This window comes from Siphateles boraxobius, unplaced genomic scaffold, assembly GCF_051911475.1.
Source record: "Siphateles boraxobius isolate OS27281-9 unplaced genomic scaffold, OSU_SipBor_1 7, whole genome shotgun sequence".
Classification (NCBI taxonomy): domain Eukaryota; kingdom Metazoa; phylum Chordata; class Actinopteri; order Cypriniformes; family Leuciscidae; genus Siphateles; species Siphateles boraxobius.
In genome coordinates, this window is record NW_027509197.1 from 38,975,632 (window position 1) to 39,002,611 (window position 26,980).

At 43.0% G+C, this 26,980-nt stretch overlaps 1 protein-coding gene across 3 annotated transcripts in view; it reads right to left on the reverse strand.

Moving 5' to 3' along the window:
- LOC143723585 (transient receptor potential cation channel subfamily M member 2-like) overlaps positions 1-26,980 on the reverse strand; it is a 98,992-nt gene that overhangs the window by 39,562 nt on the left and 32,450 nt on the right. For 2 of the 3 annotated variants that reach the window (XM_077216217.1, XM_077216216.1), the window contains 9 exons: positions 23,930-24,051; positions 18,188-18,514; positions 16,602-16,730; positions 15,905-16,040; positions 15,577-15,722; positions 7,377-7,489; positions 6,167-6,274; positions 1,347-1,572; positions 239-357 (listed from right to left, as the gene is read on the reverse strand). In XM_077216217.1, the coding sequence (XP_077072332.1) occupies positions 239-357; positions 1,347-1,572; positions 6,167-6,274; positions 7,377-7,489; positions 15,577-15,722; positions 15,905-16,040; positions 16,602-16,730; positions 18,188-18,514; positions 23,930-24,051 (1,426 nt within the window). The remainder of the gene's footprint in view (positions 1-238; positions 358-1,346; positions 1,573-6,166; positions 6,275-7,376; positions 7,490-15,576; positions 15,723-15,904; positions 16,041-16,601; positions 16,731-18,187; positions 18,515-23,929; positions 24,052-26,980) is intronic. The other variant, XM_077216218.1, reaches the window with a different exon arrangement.

A 26,980-nucleotide genomic window follows, 5' to 3' on the forward strand; every position in this document is an offset into this window, starting at 1 on the left:
TTTACTGTATTTTACATCTTTATATGATTAAACATTTTGAATCTACTTGACTATATTGACTGTATGGGTAAAAATGATCGTTCCTCTTGATAAAAAAATTCTTTGAAGCAATTTCAAATTACAGCCCTAGTTATGAGGATATTTTCTGTGTCATTTTAACTTAAGGCAAACATGAACTGTACTGAATTAATCTTAATTATATCTGAATGGTATTTAGTGAAATAGTGGTTATGTTGACCTGCAGACCACACCACAAATGAACAGTGTGATTGACAGCACATCCAGTATATTCCACAGATCCTTGATATACATCTTTGCTTTCTTCTGAAAGCCGGACCCATCGAAGTCATGATAGAGCTGTGGAGTTAAATATAGATGTATTGATATAGACGGACAGATATAATAACAGTATTTTGGCTTACGATTCTTTAATGTTTCTGTAAGTCTCTTCTGCTCACCGAGGTGAATTTAATTGATCAAAACTACAGTAAAAACAGAAATATTGTGAAATATTATTACAATTTAAAATATATGTTTTCTATGTGAATATGTTGTAAAATGTAATTTATTCCTGTGATCAAAGCTGAATTTTCAGCATCATTACTCCAGTCTTCAGTGTCACATGATCCTTCAGAAATCATTCTAATTTGCTGATCAATTGTTAATGATGATCAATTATTAGTAATGGTTCTTATTATCATCAATGTTGAAAACAGTTTCTGCAGCTTCATATTTTTGAGTAAACCATGATACATTTTTATCAGGATTCTTCGATGAATTGAAAGTTCAAAAGAACAGCATTTATTTGCAATAGAAATCTTTTGTAACATTATAAACGTTTTTACTGTCACTGTTGATCATGCATTGTAGCTAAATTATTAATTTATTATTATTATTATTATTATTATTATGTTAATCTTACCCTCAAGCTTTAGAGTGGTATTGTATCACAAGAATCTGATGCAGCAAAACTGTTTTCTACATTGATAATAATCAGAAATGTTTGTTGAGCATCAAATCATCATATTAGACTGATTTCTGAAGGATCATGTGACACTGAAGACTGGAGTAATGATGCTGAAAATTCAGCTTTGATCACAGGAATAAATTACACTTTACTATATATTCACATAGAAAACTATGGAAGCTTGTTTCCATGACTGAATACAATTTTTAAAAAGTGTTAAATTGTGAAAATATCTCAATTGTGAGATATAAAGTGTGTGTATGTGTGTGTGTGTGTGTGTGTGTGTGTGTGTGTGTGTGTGTGTGTGTGTGTGTGTGTGTGTGTGTGTGTGTGTGTGTGTGTGTGTGTGTGTGTGTGTGTGTGTGTGTGTGTGTCTCACCTGTCTAACCTCCTCACACACCAGCGAGGTGAGCCACACATAGAGCAGAAGTTCTCTCCACGACGGATATTTCTGAAAATCGATCATGAGCACCACAGCAAAGAGCCACAGGAAACCAAAATACGAGGCGATGTTCCAGTAAAACTTCACTTGAGGAGACGTGAAGAAACTCATCAGACGTGACGAACAGTTCAGAGGCTTCAGCTCAGACTTCTGTAAGGGGACACTGAGACAGAATAATATTCCTTCATTATTCAGGCACACGCCGTCTTATGTTTAAACATATATTTTATGTTTCTAAAATAGATGCTGATATCGGGCGACAGTTCAGGGAAAAAAGGACAACTATCAAATAAAATGAAGGAAAATAAGAACAAATAAATCAAACTACAATGAATAGCACAAATAAATACAATAGAGCAAATATACAAATAAAATAAACAGTGATTTTCACGATTAGAAATTGAATAAAGTAATCAAATGTAAAAAAACACATTTACTGTAGTCTTCACAGTATAAATTAAATAAAGATCCTTATTAAAGTAACAAAAGTAATTCGGTCAAGAATATATAAATATATATACACAGTACAGTATATGAGAATTATACACTTAATATACTTAATATATATTTAATAATAATATACTAAACTCGAAAAATTTGAATATCGTGCAAAAGCTATGATTTTGATGATTATGGCTTACAGCTTATGAAAACCCTAAATTCAAAATCTCAGAAAAATAGAATATTACATGAAATTAATTAAAAAAAGGATTTTAAATACATAAATGTCGGCCCTATGAAAAGTATAATAATGCATATATATTTAGTTATATATACTAAATACAGGTGCTGGTCAAATAATTAGAATATCATCAAAAGTTGATTTATTTCAGTAATTCCATTCAAAAAGTGAAATTTGGATATTATATTCATTCATTACACACAGACTGATATATTTCAAATGTTTATTTAATTTAATTGTGATGATTAAAACTGACAACTAATGAAAATCCCAAATTCAGTATCTCTGAAAATTAGAATATTACTTAAGACCAATACAAAAAAAGGATTTTTAGAAATGTTGGCCAACTGAAAAGTATGAACATGAAAAGTATGAGCATGTACAGCACTCAATCCTTAGTTGGGGCTCCTTTTGCCTGTATTACTGCAGCAATGTGGTGTGGCATGGAGTCGATCAGTCTGTGGCACTGCTCAGGTGTTATGAGAGCCCAGGTTGCTCTGATAGTGACCTTCAGCTCTTCTGCATTGTTGGGTCTGGCGTATCGCATCTTCCTCTTCACAATACCCCATAGATTTTCTATAGGGTTAAGGTCAGGCGAGTTTGCTGGCCAATTAAGAACAGGGATACCATGGTCCTTAAACCAGGTACTGGTAGCTTTGGCACTGTGTGCAGGTGCCACGTCCTGTTGGAAAATTAAGTTGGTCAGCAGCAGGAAGCATGAAGTGCTCTAAAACTTCCTGGTAGACGGCTGCGTTGACCTTGGACCTCAGAAAACACAGTGGACCAACACCAAAAGATGACATGGCACCCCAAACCATCACTGACTGTGGAAACTTTACACTGGACTTCAAGCAACGTGGATTCTGTGCCTCTACTCTCATCCTCCAGACTCTGGGACCTTGATTTCCAAAGAAAATGCAAAATTTACTTTAATCAGAGAACATAACTTTGGACCACTCAGCAGCAGTCCAGTCCTTTTGGTCTTTAGCCAGGCGAGATGCTTCTGACGCTGTGTCTTGTTCAAGAGTGGCTTGACACAAGGAATGTGACAGCTGAAACCCATGTCTTCCATACGTCTGTGCGTGGTGGTTCTTGAAGCACTGACTCCAGCTGCAGTCCACTCTTTGTGAATCTCCCCCACATTTTTGAATGGGTTTTGTTTCACAATCCTCTCCAGGCTGCGGTTATCCCTATTGCTTGTACACTTTTTTCTACCACATGTTTTCCTTCCCTTCGCCTCTCTATTAATGTGCTTGGACACAGAGCTCTGTGAACAGCCAGCCTCTTTAGCAATCACCTTGTGAAAGGTGTCAATGGTCGTCTTTTGGACAGCTGTCAAGTCAGCTTTCTTCCCCATGATTGTGTAGCCTACAGAACTAGACTGAGAGACCATTTAAAGGCCTTTGCAGGTGTTTTGAGTTAATTAGCTGATTAGAGTGTGGCACCAGGTGTCTTCTATATGGAACCTTTTCACAATATTCTAATTTTCTGAGATACTGATTTTGTGGTTTTCATTAGTTGTCAGTTATAATCATCAAAATTAAAAGGAATGAACACTTGAAATATATCAGTCTGTGTGTAATGAATGAATATAATATCCAAATTACACTTTTTGAATGGAATTACTGAAATAAATCAACTGTTTGATGATATTCTAATTATATGACCAGCACCTGTATATTAGTTTCACCTTTTAATTTGAATTACTGAAATACATGAACTGTTGCACGATATTCTAATATTTCGCATTTCACCTGTGTGTGTGTGTGGGTATATATATATATATATATATATACATACATACACACTCACCTAAAGGATTATTAGGAACACCTGTTCAACTTTTCATTAATGCAATTTAATTCATTAATGCATTAATGCAACCAATCACATGGCAGTTGCTTCAATGCATTTAGGGGTGTGGTCCTGGTCCAGACAATCTCCTGAACTCCAAACCGAATGTCAGAATGGGAAAGAAAGGTGATTTAAACAATTTTGAGCGTAACATGGTTGTTGGTAGCCTGGCTCCGCCCTCCTACGCACTTCCGCTCAATTTCATTTTCCTTCAGTACTACGTCTGGGATTGCGCTGTAGACTTTGGTTTTCTCCGATCAATTTTTTTACCGGGCCAATCAGCGAACAGAGGGAGTGGCTGAGAACGATGACGTTGATGTCGACTCGTGCGTTATTTTGAGTTGTAGTTCAAAATAAGAAAGATGCGAGCGAGGCCATTCGGTCCGTTGTGGCAACGCTGCCGAATATCAAGAAGTTAAAGCCGGAGCAAGAACAATCTTTGCTTAGTTTTGTGTTTATGGCCATCCTCCCACGGGGTTCGGGAAAAGACATGTCACGACCAAACGTCAGCGATTGGTTATGGCAGATAGAGTGACTCTGGGCAGATCCAATAGTTTTAGACTTCAATAGAATACCCGCCTACAAGGAAGTTAACGCTTGTCAATGGAGCGGTGCCAGACTCTCTGTACAAATGAAATGTACGAGAGTCTGGTAGAACCAGGCTAGGTTGTTGGTGCCAGACGGGCCGGTCTGAGTATTTCACGATCTGCTCAGTTACCGGGATTTTCACGCACAACCATTTCTAGGGTTTACAAAGAATGGTGTGAAAAGGGAAAAACATCCAGTATGCGGCAGTCCTGTGGGCGAAAATGCCTTGTTGATGCTAGAGGTCAGAGGAGAATGAGCCGACTGATTCAAGCTGATAGAAGAGCAACTTTGACTGAAATAACCACTCGTTACAACCGAGGTATGCAGCAAAGCATTTGTGAAGCCACAACACGCACAATCTTGAGGCGGATGGGCTACAACAGCAGAAGACCCCACCGGGTACCACTCATCTCCACTACAAATAGGAAAAAGAGGCTACAATTTGCAAGAGCTCACCAAAATTAGACAGTTGAAGACTGGAAAAATGTTGCCTGGTGTGATGAGTTTCGATTTCTGTTGAGACATTCAGATGGTAGAGTCAGAATTTGGCGTAAACAGAATGAGAACATGGATCCATCATGCATTGTTACCACTGTGCAGGCTGGTGGTGGTGGTGTAATGGTGTGGGGGATGTTTTCTTGGCACACTTTAGGCCCCTTAGTGCCAATTGGGCATCGTTTAAATGCCACGGCCTACCTGAGCATTGTTTCTGACCATGTACCCATCCTCTGATGTACCGATGGCTACTTCCAGCAGGATAATGCACCATGTCACAAAGCTCGAATCATTTAAAATTGGTTTCTTGAACATGACAATGAGTTCACTGTACTAAAATGGCCCCCACAGTCACCAGATCTCAACCCAATAGAGCATCTTTGGGATTTGGTGGAACGGGAGCTTCGTGCCCTGGATGTGCATCCCACAAATCTCCATCAACTGCAAGATGCTATCCTATCAATATGGGCCAACATTTCTAAAGAATGCTTTCAGCACCTTGTTGAATCAATGCCACGTAGAATTAAGGCAGTTCTGAAGGCGAAAGGGCGTCAAGCAGAGTATTAGTATGGTGTTCCTAATAATCCTTTAGGTGAGTGCATATATATGTATATATAAAATTGTTCTTTAATAGTCTAAATATCATGTATTTTGTCAAACAAAAAATACAACTAAGATATTGAACACATAAAAAATAAGTTGTGTGTCCAATTATTTATAATTATAATAATAGTATAATATATATTCTATAATAATAATACATTTAAGTAACATTCATAATGTATAATTGTTCTTTAATAGTCGAAATTGTATTTATTATAGTGTCAAAAAATTTAAATAAAATCATTAAAAACAGGTTCCTCATATTGGTTAAGTAATAATAATAAATTCAGTATAAATATTACATATATGTAATAATAAAAATAATATCTTTATGTAATATTCATAATGAATAATTGTACTTTAATAGTCTAAAGATTATGCATTACCATTTAAAAAAACACAAATAAGATATTTTTCTTAATAATAAGTTGTATAATGCTAACATTAGTTTGATGCAGTAATTTAGGGGATTCACTTGTAACTCCTACATCTTTGCGGTGTGAATGTGGCCTGTAGATGTTTGTACTCAACTAACCGCAAATGGCGTTTGATCTTGGCATCTGAGTTTCCAGCAAATACTGTATCCGCAGCCAGCTGCGGCTGCTTCTCTCTCTCCTTCTCTCTCTGGATGTCTTCATCACGTCTGCAAGAGTTCATTTCAACAATAACGGTTAAAACATTTATTAAGAATAATTAAAAGTCAGTGTTTGTGGCAAAAGTGCTATTTGCAGAGTAATTATTGAGACTGCAATGCTGCCATCTGTTGGTGTGTGCATGTAATGACTCATAGACATGATTTCAGACCTGACAACACAAAAGGGTAGTTTTCAACGTTCAATTCGAAAGTTTGGTCCCACTTTATTTTTATTTATATTATATATTAAAAATACCTGCATGTAATTACAGCTGTAATTAATGTAATTTATGTAATAGCCTTTCCTTTGTTACGTTGAGGCAGGAATGAAGCGGAGAGAGAATCCAAATGCAAGCACTATTCTTAATTAAACAAACAGGTCATCCAGGGCAAAACAAAGGAACACGGAACTCAAGACAGGAACATGGAGGCAGCTACAAACAACTACAACGACAAACCACAACTGAAACACAGAGGTATAAATACACAAGCAGACAAGCTAAACAAGATAACAAGGAGGCGTGGTTAATCCGAGACACCTGGGGAGACTAATAAACAAGACAAGGAACACCTGTGGACAATGGTAAATGGACTGCATTTATATAGCGCTTTCACAGACCGAATGGCCACCAAAGCGCTTTACATAGTTGCCTCACATTCACCCATTCATACACACATTCATACACCGACGGCGATGTCAGCCATGCAAGGCGCCACCCAGCTCGTCGGGAGCAGTTGGGGTTAGGTGTCTTGCTCATGGACACCTCGACACTTGGTCAGGTGGAACCGGGGATTGAACCACCAACCTTTCGGTTTGTAGATAACCTACATGAACCACTGAGCCACTGCCGCCCAATGAGCAAACAATTAACAAAATGACAAGACACATGGCAGGATCACATGACAAACAGGGATTCACGTGACAGACAAGACAAAACCCACACCGTGACACCCTTACACATTAACCCACCCTTAAACCTACCCAGTACCACACACACCTGTCCCTAACCTTATCTGCATCAAACCTCAATAGCAGCAAAAGTGTTTTACAATACAACATGTAAACAATACAACACGCCACTTAATATAAAGTGGGATCGAAAGTTTTTACCTGAAGATCAGGAAGCCGGTGTATATCAGAGGAAAGAAAATCATGCACAGAAGAATCTTCCAGTGGGGATTCTCCACTGACAGCTCTCCACACCAGATCTGAGTGAGCAGGGCCTGACAGAGACACGCGATGATGAGCCATATAGATAAACTGCTAGTTTGAATTACTTACCCACCCATTCGTTCTCATGCTAAAAACATTTTAAGCTTGACTAATAAACATGACATATATTTGCAATCATAAAACAACTTTATTGTTATTGTCACAATACAGAAGGAGACAGACAGGTCTTATAGTGAAAACAGTGTTTATTGAGCAGAGTGGTGTGAAACAGCAGGAACCAGACGATGGTGAGAGGATGGTGACTTGTTGACTGATGATGTTGACTTAGCTGGTGAAGACTGAAGTGGATTCTCTGTGCAGGTGACGAGTGAACAAGATGACAGGAGATCTGGATCAGGAAGACGGACAGAAGACTGGAAGCTTGACGAGATGAATCACAGGTAAGTAGACGGGTAAGGAGTCTGATGGTAAGCACTTGTAACTGCGGCAAGACCAGACAATGAGTGTATGGTAAACTGTGAATATTTAGCTGTGTTGATGAGGGAGTGATTGTGCAGCGAGTCAGTAATCTGGTGATTGTGAATGAGTGGGCGGGACCTGGTGATTGCGGCTGTGACGGTGTGGGTGACTCTGTGACAGAGTCCTCCACGGCTGGCTCCTGACGGCTGACTTACTCTGCGACGGGGTCGGCTTCGACCTCTGGGGGCTGGGAGGTTTGGGTGATCCTCGTGGAACTGGGTGAGTAGCAAACCTTTTGTTCCGGCTGGTATTGAGTGGCTTCAGCTCTGTGGACATCCGTCTGGCGTTAGTGTCTTCGCACTGCTCGCTGGAGATGCACGTGAGCTGAGTGCCATACCCTCTCGCTCTCCTCGAACCAGTAGTTGCTGCTATTTGTTTGCTGCGTTAATTGCTGGGCAGAAACAGCAACTGTAAAACAGATATAAAGTCGAAGAGATCCAGAACAAGGCCAGGACAAGCGGTCAGTCCGTGAACAAGACAAAAGCGCAAGTCGTTTTTCTGAATATCCAGTTCTCCTGTTGTTTCAGTGTAGTATCTACCAGAAGGTAAGGTTGTTTTCGATTCTCTGGTTATTTTCTTGTTTTGCCTTCTCACAAATTTGTATTTTAATTAGACGCGTTCCCACTTTATATAACAGCCGCTCTGAATAGTATTGCAGTTTAAATTGTATAGCACTTAAGTGAGCGCTGTCCAACAGCTAGTTTCGATTCCTCCCATTATTCGGGTGATTTGCGTTTGCTGTGTTAATTGCTGGGCAGAAACAGCTGTCCTCACTCAGGCGTTAGTACGCATTATATCTATGTAGTGCGCGCGCTGTCGCGGAAGCGCCAGCGGAAGCGTTCAGCCTCCTCGTGTGAAGACCGACTCGGGTAAAGACCATCGACTCTACCTATGCGACTCCACCGAGCAACGACACCAGCTACGCACTTAAGTATCTTCTCCCTTTCCCTTCCTACTTGTACTCCATTTCCCTTAATCAACATGTGCTTTCAATACATTCCTGTTGTCTCTCGACAACGCACTCTCATCACGCACAGAAGGCAGCGCAATACTGCTAATCTGCGTCCCGTTCTCTCATCCACACACACACCTCTCTCTCTTTCTATCGGTCTATGGAATTGTCAGTCAGCAGTCAATAAAGCTGACTTCATTCCTGCCTTTGCATCTCTTTCAACTCTTAATATCTTGGGCTTGACTGAGACCTGGATCCGTCCAGAAGACTCAGCAACCCCTGCTGCTCTCTCTAACAACTTCTCTTTCTCTCACACCCCTCGCCAGTCTGGTAGGGGTGGGGGGACTGGTATTCTCATTTCTAACAATTGGAAATACTCAACTCTCTCTTCTCTATGCAATAACAACTCATTTGAATATCACGCTATTACACTTACAACTCCCTTTAAGATCGAGATTGTAGTCATTTATCGCCCCCCAGGTCAACTGGGAAGCTTTGTTGAGGAGCTGGGTGTGCTGCTGTCCTCTTTCCCTGAGGACGGCACTCCACTTGTAGTCTTTGGCGATTTCAACATTCATCTAGAGAAGCCGTATGCTACAGATTTCATCTCTCTCCTAGCCTCATTCGATCTCAATCGGCTCATCACCACAGGTACTCACAAGTCAGGCAACCAACTGGACCTGGTCTACACACGCAACTGCATCACAGACAACATTTTGGTGAAACCTCTCCATGTTTCAGATCATTTCCTCATTACTTTCAATCTACAACTCACTATCCACACTCCACCAACTCCCCTACCAGTTACCTTCAGACGAAACCTGCGCTCACTTTCTCCCTCCCGTCTTTCCTCTGCTGTGTCATCTTCTCTTCCCTCACCCTCACAATTCTCATCTCTAGATGTGAATACCGCAACGGATACTTGCACGCGCTACCCCCTCTAACCCCTGGTTATCTGAGGTTCTTCGGGAACACCGGACTAAACTCAGGGCAATGGAGAGGAAATGGCGCAAATCAAAAGATACATCTGACCTGAGTATGTACCAATCTCTGCTCTCTTCCTTTTCTGCTGATGTTCACGCCACAAAATCTTCATATTTCCATAACAAGATCAACACCGCCTATAACACACGAACACTTTTCAAGACATTCAACTCTCTCCTCTGTCCACCTCCACCACCACCCACCTCCTCGCTAACTGCTGATGATTTTGCTAACTTCTTCACTAACAAAACAACAACCATTAGCAGTCAGTTCTCTCCTCCACACACACAGGAACCTAGTCCAACCTCTCCCACAGCCAATAACCTTCTCTCATCCTTCTCTCCTCTAACCGAGGAAGAAGTATCTAAACTTCTCCTCTCCAGTCATCCTACCACCTGCCCTCCAGACCCCATCCCCTCACACCTTCTTCAAGCCATCTCTCCCACACTTCTACCAGCACTCACACACATCATCAACTCATCCCTCCATACTGGCATTTTTCCTACAGCATTTAAGCAGGCTCGGGTAACCCCACTGCTTTAAAAACCAACATTAAACACATCACTTCTAGAGAATTACAGACCTGTCTCTCTCCTACCTTTCATTGCAAAAACACTTGAACGAGTTGCTTTCAACCAAGTATCATCTTTCCTGTCTCTGAATAACCAGCTGGATGTTAACCAATCTGGCTTCAAGAAAGGGCATTCGACCGAGACCGCATTACTTTCAGTCACAGAAACCCTGCGGATCGCCAAAGCTGCTTCCAAATCATCAGTTCTCATTCTCCTAGACCTGTCTGCTGCCTTCGACACTGTGAATCATCAGATCCTTCTGTCCACCCTCTCATCACTGGGCATCACTGGATCTTCCCTCCACTGGTTTGAGTCCTATCTCACAGGTAGGTCATTCAGGGTCGCATGGAGAGGCGAGGTATCCAAAGCACATCGACTGACCACAGGGGTTCCCCAGGGGTCAGTCCTTGGACCCCTCCTCTTCTCCATTTACACCAGATCACTGGGACCCATCATACAGGCACATGGTTTCTCTTACCATTGCTATGCTGATGACACCCAGCTCTACCTCTCATTTCAACCAGACGATCCCACAGTAGCTGCACGTATCTCTAGCTGTCTGGCGGACATCTCGGCATGGCTGAAGGAACATCACCTGCAGCTCAATCTGGCAAAGACTGAGCTTCTCGTTCTCCCTGCCAATCCGTCTCTACAGCACGACTTCACTATCCAGTTAGACTCATCCTCAATCACCCCATCAAGGTCAGTCAGAAATCTTGGAGTAATCTTGGATGACCAGCTAACCTTCACAGACCACATTTCAAAGACAGCTCGATCATGCAGGTTTGCAATGCACAACATCAGGAAGATCAGGCCTTTCCTAACTGAGCATGCAACACAACTTATTGTCCAGGCCCTGGTTATTTCTAGGCTTGATTACTGCAATGCTCTTCTAGCTGGTCTTCCATCATGTGCAACTAAACCCTTACAAATGATCCAGAATGCTGCTGCTCGTCTTGTCTTCAACGAGCCCAAAAGGGCCCACGTCACTCCGCTGTTCATCTCCCTGCATTGGCTACCACTCGCTGCTCGAATCAAGTTCAAGGCGCTGACACTTGCTTACAGATTGTCCACCGGCTCAGCTCCCTCCTACTTTCACTCGCTCCTACGGGTCTACATCCCTACCAGAAGCCTACGATCGGCCAAGGAGCGACGGCTCGTGGTGCCTTCACAGCGAGGCACAAAATCACTGTCCAGAACATTCTCATTCACGGTTCCATGCTGGTGGAATGACCTACCCACCCTCGTCCGGAATGCAGAATCCCTGACAGCATTCAAAAGACAAATGAAAAATCATCTCTTTCGTGAGCACTTAACATAGAAAAAAAAAAAAAACTTTTTCTTGAAATCTTCGCTTGTCTGGTTTATGCTACTCTGAGCAATGTTTGAACTTTGTATTCTGAGCACTTCTTGCGTTGTTTTTGCCTCTCCATGATGACTCGCTTGGTTTAATCCTCAAATGTAAGTCGCTTTGGATAAAAGCGTCTGCTAAATGACTAAATGTAAATGTAAAATGTAGTTGACAGCTGGCACCTCCGAAGGTTCTCCGGACCAGGGGAAGAGAGGAGGTTGGTAACCGAGGATGCATTGGAACCGAGTAAGCCCAGTGGTGGTTCGACGCAGGGAGTTCTGGGCATACTCCGCCCAGAGGAGGTAGCGGTTCCAGCTGTCCTGGTTCTGATGGCAGTATGACCGCAGGTACCTCCCGATCTCCTGGATCTTGTGCTCAAGTCTGGCCGTTTGTCTACGGGTGGTACCCTGAGGATAGACTTACTGAGACACCGAGGAGTTTGAAGAAGGGCTGCCACACCTGGAAGATAAACTGGGGACCTCTGTCCAATACTGTGTCTTCTGGAAAGCCATAATGATGAAAAACTTGTTGGAAGAAGAGTTCTGCGGCTTCAAACGCGGTGGGCAGGCCCTTCATGGAGATGAGTTTGCAGGCTTTGGAGAACCGGTCTATGACGACGAATATACAGGTGTGATGGTTGGACGGAGGAAGGTCAGTCATGAAATCAATGCCCAGATGAGACCAGGGGCGTTTGGGTATCGGCAGGTGTACCAACTTTCCTTCGGGTAGCTTCCTCTGTGTGTTGGTGATGGCAGACTGAGCATCCCTTGATGTACCGGGAGATATCCTGGGCCAACAGTAGCGATCTTGTAGGAGCGAGAGGGTTAGCTGGCTGCCTGGATGTCCAGAGCCCAGTGAGGTGTGTGCTGCTTCCATGAGGGACAGACGGCAGGTACATACAACCGTCCCTCAAGACCTCCCGGCGGAGCAGGTTCGTTGCGGTTGGCTTGGAGGAGTTGATCATCGAGGGACCATTGGATTGGACTGACTACCATGGCTGGAGGGAGACAGTTTCTGGAGGACTGGATTCAGGTTCAGGATGATACAGACGGGACAAGACATCCGCCTTGCAATTCTTGGTACCGGGTCGGTAGGTCACGGTAAAGTTGAACCATGTGAAGAACAGAGCCCAACGGTCTAGTCTTCGGTTGAGTCGCTTGGCTTCTATGAGATATTCCAGGTTCCGGTGATCTGTGATGACTTATATATGGTGGTGAGCTCCCTTCAGCCAGTGTCTCCATTCCTCCAAGGTGAGCTTGATCCCCAGCAGCTCACGATTTCCAATGTCGTAATTCTGCTCTGCCAGGGACAGCTTATTGGAGTAGAAGGTGCATGGATGGAGTCGAGGAGGCTCACCCTGCCGATGGGATAGTACCGCTCCAAATCCGGTAGTAGAGGCGTCAACTTCTGGATTGGTATGTACCAGGATTGGAGCGATGATGAAGGCATTCTTCAGCCGTTGGAAGGCTTCTATGGCCAAGGGGTTCCAGGACGGAGACTTGGGCCGGTTTCTGAGGAGTGAGGTGAGTTGAGGAGACTGTAAATCTGGATTAATCTTCGATAAAAGTTGGGGATGCCTAGAAAGCGTTGGAGTTCCCTGATAGTGACAGGTTGGGGCCAGTTGTGTATGGTTTCCACCTTCCTCTGTGCCATTTGGATACCTCGTTGGTCGATGATATATCCGAGAAACGGGACAGAGGTGGTGTTCTCTCAGCATTTGGAGGACCTGCGTCAAATGTAGGCGATGTTCAGCCATGTTCCGTGAGTAGATCAGGATGTCGTCGATGTAGAAGATGGCGAAGCGTTGGAGGTACTCCCAGAACACCTAATTCATATACCCCTGGAATACGGAGGGGGAGTTGGACAGGCCATACGGCATCACTTGGTACTCGTAGTGGCCTGTTGGAGTGATGAACGCCGTCTTCATTTCATCCCCTCACGTTTTCGAATGAGGTTTTAGGTGCTACGCAGGTCCAGCTTGGAGAAGATACGATCAACACAAAGCAGTTCTAGGGTGGCAGGGACCAGAGGAAGAGAATAGCTGAATTGGACGGTCTGAGAGTTGAGTGCCCGGTAGTCGATGCATGGCTGCAAGCCTCCATCCTTCTTGGCCACGAAGAAGAAGCTGGAAGCAGCAGGGGTCGTAGAAGGTTGGATTAAACGTTGTTTGAGAGCCTCCTGAACGTCCTCAATGGCCTTCTGCTCTGGGATGGACAAAGGGTAGACCATACCCTTCGGTGGAGTGGCCCCAGGCTGCAGGTCGATGGCGCAGTCCCAGGGCCGATGAGGTGGTAGACGGGTCGCCAACCACTTGCTGAACACATCCTGGAACGCCCGGTACTAAAGGAATTTCAGTTTTGCTCTCGGTTTCTGGACTCTCAACGGAAGTGGAGTTCACTTCAATATTGGATGAAGACTTCAAAGGGTGTCGACAGGTCCGGCGGGTGGACAGTTTGAGCACAGAGAAAAGGCAGTTCTTGAAGCAAGATGCCGCAAAAGTGCTGAATTGAAAAGCATATGCATTAATGGGAGTTGAACAGCTGATCATGGACGGATAATACTGATGCAGTTTGACCGGAGACTTCTTTAATGTGGTTGGTGAATGATGTTAAGGAACTCATGACCGGGCCGTTGGCATGCCAAATGGATTGCGCCCAATGCAGCGCTCGTCCAGACAAGTCAAGTCACCTTTATTTATATAGAGCTTTTTACAATACAGATTGTTTCAAAGCAGTTTTACAGAGATAACAAGAAAATAATGTTGTAATAATATTGTAAAATATAAAATGAAACTGCTTGCACGAGTTCAGCAAACGGATCTTGGTGGATGCTCCTCGCTGGTTCGGCAGGACTCTGTATTGTAGTCTGGTCTTCTGTCACAACACAAAGACCGGTGTTATAGTGAAAACAGTGTTTATTGAGCAGAGTGGTGTGAAACAGCAGGAACCAGATGATGGTGAGAGGATGGTGACTTGTTGACTGATGATGTTGACTTAGCTGGTGAAGACTGAAGTGGATTCTCTGTGCAGGTGACGAGTGAAAAAGACGACAGGAGATCTGGATCAGGAAGACGGACAGAAGACTGGAAGCTTGACGAGATGAATCACAGGTAAGTAGACGGGTAAGGAGTCTGATGGTAAGCACTTGTAACTGCGACGAGACCAGACAATGAGTGTATGGTGAACTGTGAATATTTAGCTGTGTTGATGAGAGAGTGATGGTGCAGCGAGTCAGTAATCTGGTGATTGTGAACGAGTGGGCGGGACCTGGTGATTGGGTGATGATTGGGGCTGTGAAGGTGTGGCTGACTCTGTGACAGTTATATAAATATAATATAATAATATAAAATACAACAAAAACAAAAATTTGTATTACACTAATAGTAATAATTTGCAACTATTAAGACCACAAAACAATATATATATATATATATATATATATATATATATATAAACATAATTGCATAAATAATAAAAAAAAATTGTATAATATTAATAACAATGAGTTATTATTATTGTTGTTGTACAAATTATCATTTTGTTATCTGTGCAATATATTATTTTTATGTAATATTTAATAACAATAATTTGCAATAATTTGCATATTGGTTATTGAACACTTAAACATAAAAAAATAGATATCAGTCATTAAAATCAATGTTTTATATTCAAAGTGAAATTTTTTCAATGTTGAAGTACTTTCTCCTTTCCGAGTATAATAAGCTAAGACAGATATTTCTGAATATGCCACTGGGTTCACCTGCACTCCTGAGTGAGCGACGAAGCTTTTATCATCGGCCTTGAGAGCGAGCCACAGACATGTGCTTCTGCCCCACGACGGAGAGACACGGATCAGGAGTCTCTGCGCTCGCTGGGCGTCCCAGCTGTGACACTCGCTGAACACACCTGAGGTCACACACACACAGGGTTAAACATCACGGCTCAGGTCAAAAGGTTTGAAGTGATGTTTGTTACACAACATTTTTTTTATTTTACTAAATATGTGTATTCTGGGTGGTATACACATGTTACTCCTGGTACAAATTTCCTCTATTAAGGACAATAAAAGAATGAATCTGAAATCATACCAATGGCTTGTTTCTCATAGTGGTTGGCCAGTTCTCTCATTTCTTCTGCCTCTTCGCTATCATCCTCGCCGCTCTCCTGCGCCAGTTTCCTCAAGATCTTACTGGCGGCCAGAGCGGCTGCGATACAGTCTCTGCACTACAAAAACAACACACACACACATTTGTGAATATTCACTGCAACTACTCTCATGCTATTTAAATACAGAATCAGATTATCTGATTTTTTCATGCAATCAGATCAGTATTTGCCTGTCACAAAACAATATTTGAATGAATACATTTATGCAAACTACAACCAATAAAAATAGAAAAAACTCTCATTGATATAATATATTAAAAAAAGTATGAACAGAAAGCTTTAACAAAAGACTATAAATACAAGACGTACAATTACACACAAAACTAAAATGAAAACAAAATATGAAAATAAAAGCTCTTTTAAAATCAATAAATACTATAATAGTAGTACATTTTAATAAATTTTAAAAAAATAATAGTAATAAAAGTTTTCCAAAGAGTAGAGTACTATTTTATTTAGTTACTCCCTACAAACATTTACACATTTAAGATCAGTTTCAGCAAAATATCAGCTTATATCACCAAATTGAGGCAGAAAACATGTGAATATAAAGCTATAATATATATACATATATTATATAAATATAAATCTCAAGCCAAGAGTTTGTCTCAGTTGTACCTGCTCCCAGCCGATCTCTGCCAGTGCTCTGTTATTCTGCACAACAGCCCAGAGGAAGAGATCCCGTCCCGCGAGTGCGGTCGGGTCATCATCAGAACATGGCTGATCCTTTGACCCTTTGGACAGCACCTGAAAGATGCAGGGCTTCAATGAATAAAACAGTCAGACTCTTTTCATTACTGTCAAACTAGAATTAAAGCTTTATAGTTTGATGATTTTATTTACTGATGATTCAATAACAAATAGTTTTTAACAGTCACTTGTTGCCACTTAGTGGTCGAAACAATACAATCGATAAATGCGTTATTTTAAAGTAACACCAGGTAACGTTTGCTCTCGGGGTCCCCCTACAGTTGGGAAACAGTATTGTCCTCTACTACTGTCGTAAACTCTGTCATCGTGCATTTGTTGACAACCATGATAACACTTTAGGAGGAGGTCACATGCAGGTGTTCTGCTTGCGTCGTGTGTGAATTGTCTTCATCCCAGGTACAGTGGCATATATTTAAGCATGTCATATGAATATAATTTCATGGGTTTTATTCTTTTTCTAACGACAAATGATCGCGATGATCACGTTTACAAGCCAGTGTCATTATAGTAGCCTAGTCTATTGGTTACCGTTTTACTGAATCTATATGATACTTCAATGCATTGTTTGGGTGGTAGATAATAACCATATATCGTCAATATTATATTATCAAGCTACCATAAATAAATCTGCAAATTTTACAAATCGATTTGCATTATAGCTTGAGGCAAGACAAATATAATCATTACCTGATTCATGAAGATAAACGGAGGATAAGATAGCTTCCGTAACATAGTCAGGCAGACAAAAAAACACCCCAGACTACGGGGTGTCATTGGTTGTTGCGTTAAATGTTACCCAGATACAATAGTGCTATTTTCTGATTGGCTAGCAACACCAGACGAACAACACCAGAGGAGACGCGCTTGAATTCATGCCTGTTCCACAGTGAGAGCGGAGCGGCCAGAGTTTTGGGCGCTGCGGCATATTAAATATATTACAAATAGTTTTTCAGCGTGAGAAATACAATGTGTGGCGGGAGAGCGTGACAAAAGACCGAAATGAGTGACTGTTACGCTCAATGCGTGACACTTGACAGCCCTGCGATTTTAAGGAAGTGGGGGTGGTGGTGGAAGTGACGTATATGCCGTAAAGCAGTCGAGTTTTGTAGTTCTCTTTGTTTGCCGGTTACTACCCGAAACCCGAAGTTTAAAAGTACGATTAAAAACGCTTCAGACCCCGTCAGGCTATGGCAGACGTGTCATTCAACCTATTGTAAGTCGATGTACCATCACAAGAGACTTGGAAATATATTATGAAGGTTGAAAAGTTACCTGGTGTTACTTTAAGCACCAAGTTTCTATCAAAAGCTGATTTTGATCGCTATCGTAGACATCAGTGTTCATATTTGAACTTTAAAGTTTAATCCAAGTACTTCTATGATCATTTTAACTATTGCATCACAGAAATAATGATACTATGAGGTTGAAAAGACTGTTTGTGAAGCCGTTTCATGTCAACTCTCTCCGGTTCAGATCTCAAATCTCAAACTTGCCGTTACACTGGCATCATCTTTGGTTGTCTTGTAGCGTGAAGAGACGTATAACGGTTGAGTAAAACTTCCCAGCAGGTGGCGCACTTCTTCAGACATGTGACTCAAGGAATTTTTTTTGCTTCCAGGGGTCCGTGTTTTGTCATCCTGGGCCCGTTTTTCAAGCTTGCGCTTGAAGAAGCAGGAGGGTAGCTTTGCGTAGAGCTTACAGAGAGTCTCCTCTTCTTCCATAAACTTAGGCAGATGCACTCCATTCTCCAGCAACAGCCGCACAAACTCAGGTTTGTCACCCACCAGCGCAGAAAACATGGCCGGATGCAGATCACAGGACTGAGACGGAAAAGATATCAACAAATCATAATATAATAAACATTCAATAACATAATAAACATTCAATGAGACTCCTACAAGCACTATATGAACACAGTTTTTCTTTAAATACTGAGTTGCATGCAAAAGTTTGTGAAGCCCTGACCAAATGACAGGTGAAAAGACGTTAAAGTGCCCCTATTATGCTTTTTTGGATATGTAGTGTATAATATAGCTCTTTGAATGTAAAAGGTCTGCAAAGTTTCAAAGATCAAAGTGCAGGTAAATTGAGTTTTTGTCTCCTGAAAGAAAGAATCGGTTCTGAACTGCCTGAAATGAGTTCACTTCCTGCTGAACCTACTTATGTTTGTAACAAATTTGCATAATGCCAGGCCAGCCTATGGTCTTCATTGGCTGCCCGCAAACAACGTCTACGTTGACTTTGGTTTGTGTTGTTGACATATCAATAAGATGCTGTTTTCATTGCATGCACTTCAAAAGTATGAGGACTCACGCTGAAATTGATATGGTAAAAGCGATGCCATCATTACTGTTTGTATCACTGTGTATCAAATGGTGAAGAAGATCCGGAGGAGAAATTCAGATATGGTTATGGCTGTTTCGTTTCCAACACATGCTGTAAGCGGCCAACCAATAACAACAGACTGGGTCATCTGACCAATCAGAGCAGAATAGACCAATCACAACAGACTGTGCCATCTGACCAATCAGAGCAGAGTAGACCAATCACACCAGATTGGGCCATCTGACAAATCAGAGCAGAGTAGACCAATTACACCAGACTGGGCCATCTGGCCAATCAGAGTAGAGTGGACCAATCACAACAGACTGGGCCATCTGACCAATCAGAGCAGAGTAGACCAATCACACCAGATTGGGCCATCTGACCAATCAGAGCAAAGTAGACCAATCACAACAGACTAGGCCACCTGACCAATCAGAGCAGAGTAGACCCATCACACCAGACTGGGCCATCTGACCAATCAGAGCAGAATAGACCAATCACAACAGACTGGGCCATCTGACCAATCAGAGCAGAGCAGACCAATCACACCAGACTGTGCCATCTGACCAATCAAAGCAGAGTAGACCAATCACAACAGACTGGGCCATCTGACCAATCAGATCAGAATAGACCAATCACAAAAGACTGGGCCATCTGACCAATCAGAGCAGAGCAGACCAATCACACCAGACTGTGCCATCTGACCAATCAGAGCAGAGTAGACCAATCACACCAGACTGGGCCATCTGATCAATCAGAGCAGAGTAGACCAATCACACCAGACTGGGTCATCTGACCAATCAGAGCAGAGCAGACCAATCACAACAGACTGGGCCATCTGACCAATCAGAGCAGAGTAGACCAATCAAAACAGACTGGGTCATCTGACCAATCAGAGCAGAGCAGACCAATCACAACAGACTGGGTAATCTGACCAATCAGAGCAGACCAATCACAACAGACTGGGCCATCTGACCAATCAGAGCAGAGTAGACCAATCAAAACAGACTGGGTCATCTGACCAATCAGAGCAGAGCAGACCAATCACAACAGACTGGGTCATCTGACCAATCAGAGCAGACCAATCACAACAGACTCGGCCATCTGACCAATCAGAGCAGAGTAGACCAATCACACCAGATTGGGCCATCTGACCAATCAGAGCAGAGTAGACCAATCACAACAGACTGGGCCATCTGACCAATCAGAGCAAAGTATACCAAACACAACAGGCTAGGCCACCTGACCAATCAGAGCAGAGTAGACCCATCACACCAGACTGGGCCATCTGACCAATCAGATTAGAATAGACCAATCACAAAAGACTGGGCCATCTGACCAATCAGAGCAGAGCAGACCAATCACACCAGACTGTGCCATCTGACCAATCAGAGCAGAGTAGACCAATCACACCAGACTGGGCCATCTGATCAATCAGAGCAGAGTAGACCAATCACACCAGACTGGGTCATCTGACCAATCAGAGCAGAGCAGACCAATCACAACAGACTGGGCCATCTGACCAATCAGAGCAGAGTAGACCAATCAAAACAGACTGGGTCATCTGACCAATCAGAGCAGAGCAGACCAATCACAACAGACTGGGTCATCTGACCAATCAGAGCAGACCAATCACAACAGACTGGGCCATCTGACCAATCAGAGCAGGGTAGACCAATCAAAACAGACTGGGTCATCTGACCAATCAGAGCCGAGCAGACCAATCACAACAGACTGGGTCATCTGACCAATCAGAGCAGACCAATCACAACAGACTGGGGCATCTGACCAATCGGAGCAGAGTAGACCAATCACAACAGACTGGGCCATACGACCAATCAGAGGAGAATAGACCAATCACAACAGACTGGGCCATCGGACCGTTCAGAGCTAAGTAGACCAATCACACCAGACTGGGCCATCTTACCAATCAGAGCAGAGTAGACCAATCACAACAGACTGGGCGTTCTGACCAATCAGAGCAGAGTATAAGTAAATAAGTACAATTTATTTATACAGCGCTTTTCACAGACAGGGTCACAAAGTCCTTTACAATAGACAATAAAACATAGTAGAAATAATATATATCCAAAAACAACAAACAGGTACAGGCAGGTTGATGGGCAAAAGGTAAACTCACACACAAAACACCAAAACATTAACAAGAACCGACTAGGATAGACTGAACAGAAGCAAACTAAATACAGATACAAATCAAACATAACAAGAATGAAGACAGGTGACACGGTTGATGAGGACGATGAACAGGTGGGTAATTGAGGGAGTGAGTTCAGGTGTGAAGACACAAGGGATTCTGGGAAGTGTAGTGAAGACGAAGACAGAATGGTGCAGACAAAGACTGTGACATAACTCCCCCCTCCCGGTAGGCGTGACCTCACACCTTGGAACAACAGGGATGGGACGGTGGGCGCCCTGAAGGCTGATCAGGTCCTGGCCTCACAGGAGCAGGAAGCCTCCAGGGTGGAGCAGGATGAGCAGGGATGAAAGCACTGGGCTGGACGAGACCAGCGGTGAAGGCTCTGGTCTGGACGGGACCAGCGGTGAAGGCTCTGGGCTGGACGGGACCAGCGGTGAAGGCCCTGGGCTGGACGGGACCAGCGGTGAAGGCTCTGGGCTGGACGGGACCGGCGGGATGAGACCCCGGCTGGGCGGGCTTCTTTGCGGTTCGTGCGGCCTTTAACGGTGGATCTGCCAGACTGGACATCAGCCCTTGACGCCCATAGACAGACCTGATTACAGGCTCGTCACCGACCACTGTGAGCGGCGAATCACAGGACACCAGTACCCATTCTACATATCTGGAGAAGCTCCATTGAGGGCCTTCTCCGGACAGCTGCTCTCTGGTGGCGATGTTGAGGCCGGCATGCAGGAAGCTGCAGAGGCAGTTGTCCGGGAAAGTTGTAGCTGGCATGAGGCTGAGGAATTCCTCTAAATGTTCCTCGAGGGAACGGTCCTTCTGCTCAAGACAAAGTAGTTTGACTGCTGCAAAGTGGTCCATCTCTTGGTCGGTTCTTCTGTCACGGTGTGGGTGCGGGTTGAAGAAGAAGGCTGAGTCAAAAGGCTTCAATTCCAACATTTACTAATATATATCCAAAAACAACAAACAGGTACAGGCAGGTTGATTGACACACGGGCATAATTTCCAATGGGGACAGGGGGGACATGTCCCCCCCACTTTTCAAAATCCTGGTTGTATCCCCCCCACTTTCAAGTTCTTGAACTTGAATAAGCGCGAAAGAGAACAGGATTCTGGTGCGCTGTCTGTGCGTCGTGTGCGTCAGGACATTCAGAGACAGCGCGCCGGAATCCAGTTCTCTTTCGCGCTTGAATAATAACACACACATTTATGCCAAAATTTCAGTTTTTTCAATTCGCACAAAAACAGTCTTAAATGAGTTAAATAAAATCTTAAATGAAAGTCAAGAGTAAATGAGAAAATTAAATGCGTAAGATCCTGTCATCAGCGACAGATCTTAAAGGGACAGCAGCCAATTCTGTCTATCAGTTAAGTTAACCAAAGAACAAAGGGGAACAGAGCAAATTACTCACTGCTCGTGACTAAAGAACGCTTGTAGCTAAGGATTAATCTATATTTAATTTATAATGTATGCAGTGCAGACTATTTGATAAACTTATTTAATTTCTGAATATCCTGTTATACAGGAAGGGCACAGGTAAATATGACATTTATTGGGTTTATATGAGGATTGTTTAAAGTTCACTTAAATTAAAAGTTGTTATATTTTTTAAGCCTAATAAATGTTTCAAATTTGGGGGGGGGGGGGGATCTTAGACATCAGTAGTTATATTAATATCAGTGATACTGGCCTTCATTCATGAAAGATGCTATTAAACAATTATTTAAAATATACGGTCTTTATGTTGTTTTTACATTACAGTGGAAATTGGGTCTCACATAATTTAAATTTTTTTTACACAAACATTAATGGTGAACATTTTTTACTTTATAAAATGATTCTCTCAAGTCTTGGCAATCGGCCCCTATTAAACAATAAAAAATTAAGAAATCTTTTTGTTATACATAGTTTAGTAGTCTACTTTTATTTTTGGCAGAATTTATCATTATAATCAACTTAATTATTTCCTGGATTTTGTATCACCATAGTCCCTAAATGTATAAATGCAGGGAATGGGATTCAAATCGAAAAAAATGTCCCGCATTTTGTGTCCCCCCCTCTTCTCAAACCTAAGTTACACCCTTGGAGGGGCAAAAGGTAAACTCACACACAAAACACTGAAACATTAACAAGAACCGACCAGGATAGACTGAACAGAAGCAAACTAAATACAGATACAAATCAAACATAACAAGGTGAAGACAGGTGACACGGATGAGGAGGACGATGAACAGGTGGGTTGTTGAGGGAGTGAGTTCAGGTGTGAAGACACGAGGGATTCTGGGAAGTGTAGTGAAGACGAGACAGAATGGTGTAGACGAAGACTGTGACATTATTCACATAGAAAACAGCTGTTTTACATTGAAATAATATTTCACAATATTACTGGGTTTGTTTTGTATTTTTTATCAAATAAATGCAGCCTTGGTGAGCAGAAGAGACTTCTTTTAAAAACATTAAAAATCTTAACGACCACAAACTTTTGAACCGCAGTGTATATTATGAGAAAATAAAAGTGTTTTTGACCTTGGATGCATGTAAACCTATAGGAGACTCCAAAACTAAGTGAGGAACCTTTAAAATAGCATAATAGGGGCACAACCTGTGCAGTGAACATACTTGATGCATTTTAGAAAATTTAATTAACATTATTTCAATGTGGCATGTGCAAAAGTTTCCAGTTGATCAACTAGTTTTATTTTTTGTGATGTCTCTGTAATTCTCGTAGATGTTTGCATTATTTTTACCCACCGTCCACTGGCTCTCCTCGGTGAAGATCTCACTCTGTGCGATGTCGACCCGGTTCCAGGCCACCGCGAGCTCCAGCTGTCTCTTCCAGGACTGGCGGCCAGCATGTTCATCACTTCTGGAGGCTGAGGGGCAACAACACATGACTTATCCAGTAGCATTTTGGCAATTCTTACCAGTTTGTCTTTTGTATTTCTCCTCCTGAACATGTCCCCGACCCCGTCACAAATCTTTAGTTTTATAGTTTATTGTCAACTAAAACTATCAAAAAATGTTTTGGTAACTGAAAATAAAATAAAATAAAATAATACTACGAAATGTTGCCTTGATTACATGAGAAATGTTGCCTAATGTGCAGTGCTGTTATTGTTAACTAAAACAAAACAAAAATATTAAAAAATGTTCTTAGCTGGAGTGCCATTGATAGCCACCAGAGGGCGCTTCACCCCAGACTATTGTCATTCCCTCACAAACTAAATTTCCCAGAACTGATCCCATGCCTGATCTCATTATCACTGTTTGTATTCAGCGGTCTCATTATCTCATTACCTCTGACTTTAAAAGTCACTTAACTCTCGTCCCAATTCGCCTACTTATACTACGCCCTAAAAGTATGTACTATTTTTGTGAAGAAAAAGTACATACTTTTGAATGTGTAGCAAAAGAGTAGGCAAGCTTTGGGACATACTACGTCATCTTTAACGGACAGAATTGTCGCGTGCATCCTGTCACCGTAAACTGCCCTGTCAATCATCCTGTCACCGTAAACTGCCGTCAATCATCCTGTGACCGTAAACTGCTGTCAATCATCCTGTCACCGTAAACTGCCCTGTAAATCATCCTGTCACCCTAAACTGCCCTGTCAATCATCCTGTCACCGTAAACTGCCGTCTATCATCCTGTCACCGTAAACTGCCCTGTCAATCATCCTGTCACTGTAAACTCCCGTCCATCATTCTGTCACCGTAAACTGCCGTCCATCATACTGTCACCGTAAACTGCCCTGTCAATCATCCTGTCACTGTAAACTCCCGTCCATCATCCTGTCACCGTAAACTGCCGTCAATCATCCTGTGACCGTAAACTGCTGTCAATCATACTGTCACCGTAAACTGCCCTGTAAATCATCCTGTCACCCTAAACTGCCCTGTCAATCATCCGGTCACCGTAAACTGCTGTCAATCATCCTGTCACCGTAAACTGCCCTGTAAATCATCCTGTCACCCTAAACTGCCCTGTCAATCATCCTGTCACCGTAAACTGCCGTCTATCATCCTGTCACCGTAAACTGCCGTCTATCATCCTGTCACCGTAAACTGCCCTGTCAATCATCCTGTCACTGTAAACTCCCGTCCATCATTCTGTCACCGTAAACTGCCGTCCATCATACTGTCACCGTAAACTGCCCCGTCAATCATCCTGTCACTGTAAACTCCCGTCCATCATCCTGTCACCGTAAACTGCCGTCAATCATCCTGTGACCGTAAACTGCTGTCAATCATATTGTCACCGTAAACTGCCCTGTAAATCATCCTGTCACCCTAAACTGCCCTGTCAATCATCCGGTCACCGTAAACTGCTGTCAATCATCCTGTCACCGTAAACAATCATCCTGTCACTGTAAACTGCCCTGTCCATCATCCTGTCACCGTAAACTGCCGTCCATCATCCTGTCACCGTAAACTGCCCTGTCAATCATCCTGTCACTGTAAACTCCCGTCCATCATCCTGTCACCGTAAACTGCCGTCCATCATACTGTCACCGTAAACTGCCCTGTCAATCATCCTGTCACCGTAAACTGCCCTGTCAATCATCCTGTCACCGTAAACTGCCGTCAATCATCCTGTCACCGTAAACTGCTGTCAATCATCCTGTTACCGTAAACTGCCCTGTCAATCATCCTGTCACCCTAAACTGCCCTGTCAATCATCCTGTCACCGTAAACTGCTGTCAATCATCCTGTCACCGTAAACAATCATCCTGTCACTGTAAACTGCCCTGTCCATCATCCTGTCACCGTAAACTGCCGTCCATCATCCTGTCACCGTAAACTGCCCTGTCAATCATCCTGTCACTGTAAACTCCCGTCCATCATCCTGTCACCGTAAACTGCCGTCCATCATAATGTCACCGTAAACTGCCCTGTCAATCATCCTGTCACCGTAAACTGCCTTGTCAATCATCCTGTCACCGTAAACTGCCCTGTCCATCATCCTGTCACCGTGAACTGCCATATCCATCATCATGTCACCGTAAACTGCCCTGTCAATCATCCTGTCACCGTAAACAATCATCCTGTCACCGTAAACTGCCGTCAATCATCCTGTCACCGTAAACTGCCGTCAATCATCCTGTGACCGTAAACTGCTGTCAATCATCCTGTCACCGTAAACTGCCCTGTAAATCATCCTGTCACCCTAAACTGCCCTGTCAATCATCCTGTCACCGTAAACTGCCGTCTATCATCCTGTCACCGTAAACTGCCCTGTCAATCATCCTGTCACTGTAAACTCCCGTCCATCATTCTGTCACCGTAAACTGCCGTCCATCATACTGTCACCGTAAACTGCCCTGTCAATCATCCTGTCACTGTAAACTCCCGTCCATCATCCTGTCACCGTAAACTGCCGTCAATCATCCTGTGACCGTAAACTGCTGTCAATCATACTGTCACCGTAAACTGCCCTGTAAATCATCCTGTCACCCTAAACTGCCCTGTCAATCATCCGGTCACCGTAAACTGCTGTCAATCATCCTGTCACCGTAAACAATCATCCTGTCACTGTAAACTGCCCTGTCCATCATCCTGTCACCGTAAACAATCATCCTGTCACTGTAAACTGCCCTGTCAATCATCCTGTCACCGTAAACTGCCGTCCATCATCCTGTCACCGTAAACTGCCCTGTCAATCATCCTGTCACTGTAAACTCCCGTCCATCATTCTGTCACCGTAAACTGCCGTCCATCATACTGTCACCGTAAACTGCCCTGTCAATCATCCTGTCACTGTAAACTCCCGTCCATCATCCTGTCACCGTAAACTGCCGTCAAT